This window comes from Triticum urartu, chromosome 1A (genome assembly GCF_056163025.1).
Source record: "Triticum urartu cultivar PI428250 chromosome 1A, HENAU_Tu73, whole genome shotgun sequence".
Taxonomy (NCBI): domain Eukaryota; kingdom Viridiplantae; phylum Streptophyta; class Magnoliopsida; order Poales; family Poaceae; genus Triticum; species Triticum urartu.
In genome coordinates this window covers 411,840,182-411,851,164 of record NC_141873.1, presented here as the reverse complement: position 1 = coordinate 411,851,164, position 10,983 = coordinate 411,840,182, and the positions used below count along the sequence as shown (strand labels likewise).

Below are 10,983 nucleotides of genomic sequence, written 5' to 3'. Positions count from 1 at the left end.
ATCAATATAAGTGATATGATATGGCCATCATCATCTTGTGCCTTTGATCTCCATCTCCAAAGCACCGTCATGATCACCATCGTCACCGGCTTGACACCTTTATCTCCATCGTAGTATCGTTGTCGTCTCGCCAACTATTGCTTCTACGACTATCGCTACCGCTTAATGATAAAGTAAATAAATTACATGGCGATTGCATTTCATACAATAAAGCGACAACCATATGGCTCCTGCCAGTTGCCGATAACTTCTACAAAACATGATCATCTCATACAACAATTTATATATCGTCACGTCTTGACCATATCACATAACAACATGCCCTGCAAAAACAAGTTAGACGTCCTCTACTTTGTTGTTGCAATTTTTACGTGGCTGCTACGGGCTTCTAGCAAGAACCGTTCTTACCTACGCATCAAAACCACAACGAATTTTTGTCAAGTGTGTTGTTTTAACCTTCAACAAGGATCGGGCATAGTCAAACTCGATTCAACTAAAGCTGGAGAAACAGACACCCACTAGCCACATGTGTGCGAAGCACGGTAGTAGAACCAGTCTCATGAACGCGGTCATGTTATATTGGTCTGGGCCGCTTCATCCAACAATACTGCCGAATCAAACTATGACATGCTGGTAAGAAGTATGACTATTGTCGCCCACAACTCTTTGTGTTCCACTCATGCATATAACATCTACGCATAGACCTGGCTTTGATATCACTGTTGGGGAACGTAGTATTTTAAAAAAATTGCCTACGATCACGCAAGATCTATCTATGAGAAGCATAGCAACGAGTGGGGATAGTGTGTCCACGTACCCTCGTAGACCGAAAGCGGAAGCGTTTAGTAATGCGGTTGATGTAGTCGAACGTCTTCGCGATCCAACCGATCCAAGTACCAAACATACGGCACCTCCGCGATCTGCACACGTTCAGCTCGGTGACGTCCCTCGAACTCTTGATCCAGTTAAGGCCGAGGGAGAGTTTCGTTAGCACGACGGCGTGGTGACGGTGATGATGAAGTTACCGGCTCAGGGCTTCGCCTAAGCATTACGATGATATGACCGAGGTGTGTAACTATGGAGGGGGGCACCGCACATGGCTAAAAGATCAAGTTGTGTGTCTATGGGGTGCCCCCCTCCCACATATATAAAGGGGAAGGGAGGAGACCGGTCAATAACCAATAGCAGAACCTGGACGCTCATATTGGTTCCTACATATTCTACGAAGATCTTTATCGGTCAAACCGCATAACAACATACGTTGTTCCCTTTGTCATCAGTATGTTACTTTCCCGAGATTCGATCGTCGGTATCATCATACCTAGTTCAATATCGTTGCCGGCAAGTCTTTTTACTCGTTTCGTAATGCATCATCCCGCAACTAACTCATTAGTCACATTGCTTGCAAGGCTTGCCGTGATGAGCATTACCGAGAGGGCCCAGAGATACCTCTCCGACACTCGGAGTGACAAATCCTAATCTCAATCTATGCCAACTCAACAAACACCATCGGAGACACCTGTAGAGCATCTTTATAATCACCCAGTTACGTTGTGACTTTTGATAGCACACTAAGTGTTCCTCCGGTATTCGGGAGTTGCATAATCTCATAGTCATAGGAACATGTATAAGTCATGAAGAAAGCAATAGCAATAAACTAAACGATCATAGTGCTAAGCTAACGGATGGGTCTTGTCGATCACATCATTCTCTAATGATGTGATTCCGTTCATCAAATGACAACACATATCTATGGCTAGGAAACTTAACCATCTTTGATTAACGAGCTAGTCAAGTAGAGGCATACTAGGGACACTCTGTTTGTCTATGTATTCACACATGTACTAAGTTTCCGGTTAATACAATTCTAGCATGAATAATAAACATTTATCATGATATAAGGAAATATAAATAACAATTTTATTATTGCCTCTAGGACATATTTCTTCACGAACCTAGGTAAAAATGTGTCCCTGTTACAATCGTGCCAAGATCACCAGCTCAGGACCCCTACCTGAGATCCGCCGGTTTTAGCACTGACAACGAGGTTGTTGATAATTGCAATTGGGATAGGGACGGTAGAGCTGGGCGCCGTAATAATGGTACGCGAGATGGTGTTGACGGAAGTAGAGAGAGTGAGAGTGAGAGAGATAGAGGTAGGGAGAGTATACATGGGCTATGATACCAAATTGGAACAATTATTTATCGTCGCTAATCCATCAGCCTCATTCATTGTATACACTACAAGAGACAGAGGGAGGGAGGGAGGGAGGGAGAGAGAGAGAGGTTTGTTAAGGTTACCAACAATGTGTCAGAGCAGATATGCTATGGTATCATTTGACACAATACAACTAACCAAAACCTTGCTACTAATTTGATTAGGATAAGCATGTTTGATGCAAGCAGGTGCGTCCACATTGCTGAATGTGTACTAATTCTTGTGACTGTAACAGTGGCTGCTATCAAAGGAAGTCGCGCGGTTGCTAATGAAGGAGGAGGCAGGGTTTTCCGATGGTACAGGTAGTCGACCAACACTTGGAAGGGTGGTCGTCTTATACACCACATGGGCAGCCGGCGACGGCCGACCACATCTTGTCGGCTTGGGATGTGTGTGCTAGATCCAATGTGATCTAGCATGTGTAGCCCTATATAGTCGGGCTAATCTGGCCCAGGGCACGACATTAGTGTCACGTTGGTGCATGGAGCACATATCTACAGGTAGACAAGCAACACTTGCATGGCGCACCCATCGCCCGGATCTACGACCAAGTGTCTTGTAGCGTTTGGGCGGTGTGTCTGGTGTGGAGGCTACTAGAAACTAGTGTGACGCACTTGACCATCGAAAATAAGGTGGTGCGTCAGAAGCAGTGTGATTGCATCATCTCTTTCGGTAAATTCTCCATAGGCCAACTAGTTCTATGTGAGCGGTTCGGTAGAGACGTGGATGCCAACACTGGCGACCAGCCACCATCGACGTTCGCATGTCGTTTCCTTGTTGAAGGTGTTGGTTCCAATTTCTGCTTCAAGGGTGATAGCTCTAGTTTGATCTAAAGTCATACTCCCTTCGTCCGAAAAAGCTTGTCCCTCAAATGAATGTATTTAGCACCAAATTAGTGCTAGATACATCCATTTGAGGGACAAGCTTGAAACAAGCTTTTTCAGATAGAGGGAGTATGTGCCAACATGTGCATGAGGGCTGTGTTTCCCTTTTTACGCCATTATCTTGGAGCGTTCCAACTCTTGGTGCTAGATACATTCATTTGAGGGACAAGCTTGAGACAAGCTTTTTCAGATAGAGGGAGTATGTGCCAACATGTGCATGAGGGCTGTGTTTCCCTTTTTACTCCATTATCTTGGAGCCTTCCAACCTTTTGTCAGTTCACATGTCGCTCGACTAGTGGATTATGGTCCACGGTCATAAGCTTTGTGGTAAGATTTTGAAGATGTCGTCACGAGGCTGGTCCCATGTGGATGATCTCGAAACTTGTTTTGTAAACTGATTTGTTAAAATTTGGCTGGAAAAATAAGAGTAAGCATATTATTTAGGGGAGACCATTTCTAATTACTACATGGCTGTTATCAACGTGAAAGATGCTAACCTTACGCTTCAATTTGGTGAGGAGAAAGCATCAATTGACATGAGGCAACTTACCTTCCTCACTATTCATGCGAGTTATCCTGCATTTCCGGGAAAAAAACACTAAATTTGATGAGCAATTTTTAGAAATGCAAAGCATGAACAGCAATTAACACAATGGGACCTGCACAATAGTGACTGCTGACTGCTAATGATTAATCCCTTCCGTCCATATCTTATGACGTGCTTATCCCTAAACCTCTCGCGCGCTATGCTACAGGCGACGGAAATGCACGGATAAACCCTTTACATCCGAGGGGTACTTGTGCAAAGCTTTTGTGGTACATTAACAGCTCCATTTCAGTTGACAATACTAGAGCTACAGGTTATAGTTGAGATTAGGTGGGAAAGGAGTTCCAGATATCCAGCAAACCGTGGTGGCGTTCGTAAGCAGAGCACGTCTATTTCTCAGTTTGGAAGCAGGGCAGGTTTGGGACACCACTCCTTCTGAATTTACAACAAGGCTGCGTGTGCAGCAAGGACCCTTCTTTTCCTAAGAAGAAAACCAGAGAATTCAGTAACCATGCATTGTCATTTAATGATCGCAACCGGTTTGGATGACGGTCATGTAATACGATAGTCATGTAGTGCTCTTATTTTTATTGGCCAGCCGGTTGTGGCTTTGTACTTTTTGTTTAGCTCTTGTGAGCATTTGTTTACATCTTTATACGAGACTTGGAGACTATTGCTGGATATTTTTATTAATAAGATGAGCTGTATGCATCTTTCTGATGCAGAGGCTGGGGTAAACCCCCTTTTTGAAGAAAAAAACTGATCGGTCTGTGAATGTAATGATATACTAGCTAGAGAAAAAGAATTGTGCACCAAGCAAGGGCTCCGAGTCGGATGGAGATTCCAAATCAAATCAAGAGGAGACACGCTGACACGGGAGAGGCAGGCAGGCAACCACCAATATTATCATGTGCGGGAGCATCAAATCAAATCCACTTCAAAACTCTTAGGTGCGCCTAGAACATCATACGCCCGCCACCGGCTCCTGTAGCCATTTAAAACATAAGTCTGTCAAATCCTCATCCGCCTCATCGGTTAGCTGGCTAGCCCCATTTCAGGAATTAATTAGCTACTTGAAAATTCCTTGGAATAAATTAGAGTCTGAACATTATCATCCGGAGCAGTATATCATTATATCAATTCACACTCACCATTTTCTTCAGCAAAAAATAGCAGGGGTACTACTTATCTTCACTGTGGGTTGCACAGGGACGAGCAGAGGGTTGGTCGCGCAGGAGATCCGTAGGCTTCGGCGAGATATACGTATCCACAGAAACGCACGGATGATACCTACTGCGTCGCGCGTGGATAAGGCGCAGCCGAATTAGTTGACAGAATAATCCGAGCATATAGATAGATTTGGGAGCAGTAAAACAAGAAAATGGTATGGGTAGGATCGTCTACATCGTGCGTCCCTCTCTCTAGTCCGTGCCTCTCAGAGCACGCGCGAATCGCGGGGGAGCTCGTGACATCGATCTGGGCCACCCGTTACGGACACGTGTCCGGCTGGTGTTTATTTACGAGCTCATGTACCATGTCCATGTCCATGTGATTCTTTCTTATTTAACTTCTGTAGTGGGATGTGATTAATTGTGTTTCCGACTAGTACATGTATCTTGGAGCTAGTGTGCACATTTCAAAAAGTATAGGAATACTTCGGTCTCGCCGATATATTTCATATTATTTTGGACAAATTTCGTCAAGTTTTGACGAAAATTTGAACCCTACAATATAGTTCTACTTACGCACACATGTCTGTGCGTATCAAATGCATGATGAATCGACGAAGGGAGAGCGTTTACATCTGCTCCCCTTCCATCGTAAATCATACACATACACTACTACAGCAAACCACTGCTATCGCGTACGCGTCTGAGCTGCCTCAGCGGTCGCACCCCAACCCGAGCCCTGTACAATACATAATGTGCACATACGTACGGCATACACGCTCTTATACGCGTGTACGCGCGCGTACGTACGGACATACGGACACTAGCTAGCTACGTACGCAGCTAGCTCATTCAGAAGCTAATGGGGTAGACGTGCTGCATGTTGGGGTAGAAGAGTCCCCAGTTCTGCTCCACGCCGCTGTCCTTCTGGTTCTCGTTGAACATGGAGAAGACGTAGGTCTCGATGGCGCCAGGGTGGCGGGGGGTGCCGCGCCCGACGTGGTTGATGAGGTACTGGTTGTAGATCCTGGCGTTCGCCGGGGTCGCCGCCGTGCCGCCGCCCGACGGCCACCCGCTCTCCGACACCACCAGCTTCACGTTGGAGCCGCCGTGCTTGGCCATGGCCGTGTAGAAGGCGTCCACGGTGGTGTCGAACAGGTTCTGGTACCCGTAGGAGCCGTCCTGGACCACGGTGCCGGACGCGGTGAAGAGCGCGTAGCTCATGTCCATGGCGCTCGGGTTGTAGGCCCAGGCCAGGTACGGGTAGATGTTGGCCATGAGCGGCGCGCCGGTGCGGGCAAGGAACTGCACCACGGGTCCCATGAACGCGTCCGCCTCCCCGGTGAAGGACCCGGCGGAGGGCGGGCTGTACACGCCGAGGATGGCCTGCGACACCGACGTGGTGACCTTGATGTGGCCCAGCCCAGCGGAGGCGAGCGCGCCCTGCACGTTCTTCATGGCCGGGACGAGGTTCTGGGTGGCGCCGCCGGCGACCTCGTTGCCGACGCAGACGTACCGGAAGGAGACCTTGGGGTAGGCCTGGATGTTGCTCCTGACCCACGAGGCGGCCGCCGCCGGGCTGGCGGCGAGGTTGGAGAGCACGTCGTTAGGCGCCCCGACGACGACGTTGACGCCGGTGCCGCCGACGGCCTGCAGCGCCGCCTGGTCGGGGGCGTACAGCCGCATGGAGTTGATGCCGTTGGACTTGAACATGCTGACGACGGTGCTCGCCGCCGGCAGGTTGTTGGCGCTCATGCCGTAGCACACTCCGATGGACTCGACGCCTGCGTGTAAGCAGGTACATGTAACTTTGGTTAGTTAACCTTCAGAAAACTAATTATTACAGCCGGCCGCATAGAAAATTATTCACACCAAGCTAGCACTGTTCCATTGCCATAGAAAATTCCTCCCCGTGATGACATGTGATGGAATATAGAAAAGAAATGAAAAAGAAACGAATAAGCAAGAATGGCGGCGATGCATGAACACACAGAGGAAGCCTTTTGACCTGTTGGCGAGGGATAATACTAACTCCCCGAAAAGGACGTTTAACTGAAATCTTGTACGCATGCATGGATGCATGCGTGTAGCTTCTGGCTTTGCATGTTTTTTTATCTCTTTGTCTCTAGACTTTGGTGGCCGATTCGCGACTTAAACAATGTTTTTTACAGTCACGAGTTGGTGTCACTTGCACGCACACGGCCGAGGAACATTGCTATTTTCACGGCCGGCGCCTTGACCGACTTGTCACTAGCCACTAGCTACCACGAGCAAGGAGAAAATTTAAACGAACTGGATAAATATATAGCTTTGGCTACTCGTGCCCGGAGGGACAACCTTAAAGGAAGGAATGAACTTTGACTAGCTTCCAGAGAATCTTTTACCCTAGCTGATTTGCTTGGTACCAACTAACTCTACCCTAATTCAGTAAAGGGTCACACTTGATAGTTGGTACCGTGACGTACTGTGCATCAATTATGCAAGATTTTTTTTACAGTACGTGTACTCTTAAGAATGCAATTGCCAATCAAATGGTATGGCTTAAATGGTGTAGTACTTGCACGGCACTAGCTAGTTGGATTTATTAAACAAGCGGGCCAGGAATATTGTAGGGGAGCAGAGTAGAGGTCGACCACACGTACATGGCAATTGGCAGGAAGCCTAGCTAGGAATGAATATATGGAGAGTAGAGACCTCATGCGTATACATACATGCTGGGACAAATCAAGTTTCTGGTCCAACGTCCGCAGCACGGCCGTTGGATAGTCCACATACGATCGATGTGGATCGCCATAGCGTGCATGCATATGCATGCCCTCCGGCTGCTCCTAGCTACGCTCCAATTAACGGTCTAGCTCACGTGCATGTCAAAGTACTCCATATCAGTACACGCCACTTAATCCTCCTCTTAACTTCCTGCTCGACCAAGTGCCAACCACTAGCAGTACCACTACTACTACACTAACCTACTATCCTATGTCATAATTCTTTTTCAGGCAGACCAAACTTGGAAAGGCCAGCAGAACCAACACCTGGGTCATAGAGTTAGTTAGTCGCTAGTGATCGGTGGCGTCATGTACCATAGGTCCATCAGTTGCACTTTGAAGATATGATCCAAGTGAGTTAGTTACTATAACTAGCAGCACCAGCAATCATTTTCGTTAAACTTAAAGAACGGAACAGTGGCGGTACTGGCTAGCTGAGATGAGTAGGACCACCGGACTGGCCGGTACGGCATCGTCCATCGCTGAAAAAACGTCAAGATGCGATGAGACCGTCCGCGGACCAAAGGAATAGGAGAAAAAGATGGTTAGCGACGGGTGGTTCAGCAGTAGTTGCACCCAATTAATCAGGGAACAAACCACCAATTAAGTGGTAGGGCTCGTGTCAACAGTGCTAGGGCGACACTGTCAAGGCATGCATGCACAACTTTGCATACAGGGAAGAAGAAGAAAAACTTCCTGGGTGATTAGCATGGCACTGGAGAAAGAGACACTGGCTTAGCTACTTGTAGGTCGTTAGTTAAACCTTCTGGCTTTGTAAAAAGATGGCTAACTGACATGCATGCCCACCAAACATTTGGAGACTTCATTTGCAAGCTTTGGCTTTTGCTGCTTTAGTGTACGATCAGCTAGATTGGTTTATAGTTAAACGGTTGAAACTATCCTAGAAATATCGTTTTCATTGCTTTTAAGATATTAACTTCCTCGTGGAAAACCTATACTCCTACCTCTTTCAATGTTTCCCCTAGCAAATAGTATCATTTTTATCAGTTTTAAGATATTAATTTCCCTGCGGAACACCTACTTCTTGCAATGTTTTCTTCCCTAGAGAAAAACAACGAAGGTCGATTACACGTGCACTTTTATCTTGGTGCATGCGGATCATATATTGAAATATATACTCTGCAGCAAACTCCAAGTCTCCTGACTATTTTAGTGAAAACGATTTTTACAAAATTTACCATCTCTAGTTTTCAAAAAATATATGAAAAGTTACTGTGCTCCCATGCATGACAGACGCATCAAGATGGAGAGTGAGACCGGCGGGCGCCGTTTAGGCTTTACCATGCGACTGATGGCGCGGGAAGAATAAAACGCAGAACGAAAGCGACATGCACCTAAACAGTGTACTGTGCATCTCAAAAAAAGAGGAAGCTAGTGTGACGTTGGTGGGAGAGAGATTTATGTGACCATGCGTACGCCATGGCCGACTGGCTACCTTACCTAGCTAGCTAATTCTTCTCTTAATGAAAGCTAAGATCAACGTACGTATTACTATCTTCTAAGCAAACTCCCTGCATGACTTGCATGAAAAAAACTGTACCCAATCATTTGGAGAGAGAGAGAGAGAGAGAGAGAGAGAGAGAGAGAAGGAAGGGGAATCACTTTGTGGGATGGAGGCGAAGGCCCCGAGGAGCAATGCGAGAGCGAACATGGAGGCAACGCCTTGGCTCGCCATTCTCTTTCTCTCTGGCTAACTGCGTTGAGGGTGTGTGTGTGTGTGTGTCTTTCTTTCTCTCTCTCAAAAGCTCTTGTTGTTTCTTTTCTGGTGAGGCCACAACGGGGCGCCGGCCCCTTATATAGGATCCGAGGAGACAGTTTGGTCCAATCCACTCGCAACCGCGCAGGCCCAACGCCTCCAGCGACATTTATTTAGCCCGTTGCGATTGACTACCTAGGCCGTTTGCGTGCGTCACCCCCTTCTCACAGTGTCTGTCTGGTGGTGGGCAGAGGTTATCCGGTACACCAGGTTGTTGTTGCAGGTAGGCAAGGGGGATAATTCATTCATTCATAGTGGCACCAAACTACTTTTGAAAAAATAGTTTGAATTTTGGACTCCACCCATGATGCACCATGAAAGTGAAGTTTCTAGGTCAATGACAGGTCGCGCGGTGTCGGATATGTTCACGTCTTACTCAACGACATTCGGCGGCGGTTTTTTCACGGGAGGACCGTGCTCGGTGGATATCCGACATAACTTATGTAAGAAGAATTGAAAGCGCGAAGCCTTGTTGGCGACAATTTTTTTTTTACCTTTGAAGTTGACATGACTTACACACAAAGAACTGGCGCTACGGTTTTGTCGGCTTCGATGTTCTTTTTGTCGTGAAGTGACATATATACAAAGGAAATGATATTTTAGTAATGAATACCCACGGTCAATTTAAGGAGATTTGGAGTAGCACATCAGAAGCCTTTCGTCACTCTACCTTTTAATTACTACTGTACCTCATAGTGGGATCTATATCGAATCACTTTTATTTCTACATATAATTGGTTTTGTAACTATATTGCAAGAAATCAACAATATGTGTCATAAGAACATTTGTGTTTTTGGTGTACCTAATTAATTTACATCTTTGTCAAACGGACCACAGAATTACTTGAACCACTTTAATTAAGCATGGCCGTATACTTTTTCAAACAAGACCTATTCCACTAAACTTTTGGACTTGTTGTCTCAGAAGAGAAGGTATTGAGCTCATCAGCCTTACAATTAAAAAGATGAAAAAAGAGCTTTATTAGGAATTGCCATAGAAACACAACACCACGACTTGTCTAAGCGCACCATACATGTGAGCTTTTGGCGTAAACACGCATGGTTTTCCCCTGTGGCATGGTGTTGCAATAGCCTCGACAACAAGCTAAGTACTACGTCTCTCCCTCCCAATCCTAGTGATCAGGTGGGATATCCAGATCCGGCCGTTGATAGTTCTTTTACATACAGTATGTGTTGCTATCAGTGGAGTCCGGCCGGCTATGCAACTGCTTTCTAGCTTAGTATAAGTGCTAATGACGAGATAATATTAGGTGCACCAAATGTGCAGATTACAGTTAATACGAATATAAAAACTGTACGATGACTCGGGACATATTTCGGTGCACGAATTATTCGACCGGACCAATTGTATTTAATAACCGGTCGTGTCTAGGATTAGCTAGCATGCAGCTGGTTTGCTTGGACATTTGGATTGAGTTAACACATGCATATGGCTGGCTGATGAGAAATTTCCTATTGGTGGCTTAGCAGCCCAGCTTTTTGACACATATAAGCTGGGCTGCCCTCTTTTGGCACACACATATATTGAGTTGGTCCTATACGTTAAAATGGTCTTCTTGAGACCTGTGTTTTGTAGTGAGTTGTATATTGATCAACTTGTTA

General features: G+C 46.2%; 1 protein-coding gene across 1 annotated transcript; it reads right to left on the bottom strand.

The window, feature by feature from the left end:
- Window positions 1-5,293: 5,293 nt before the first annotated feature.
- On the bottom strand, window positions 5,294-9,444 carry LOC125515591 (lichenase-2). The gene is made up of 2 exons (XM_048681091.2): window positions 9,207-9,444; window positions 5,294-6,602 (listed from the first exon to the last, which is right to left on the bottom strand). The coding sequence occupies exons 1-2, from the start codon at window positions 9,277-9,279 to the stop codon at window positions 5,671-5,673; spliced, it is 1,005 nt and encodes a 334-aa protein (XP_048537048.1). The 5' UTR covers window positions 9,280-9,444; the 3' UTR covers window positions 5,294-5,670.
- Between the last annotated feature and the right edge of the window lie 1,539 nt (window positions 9,445-10,983).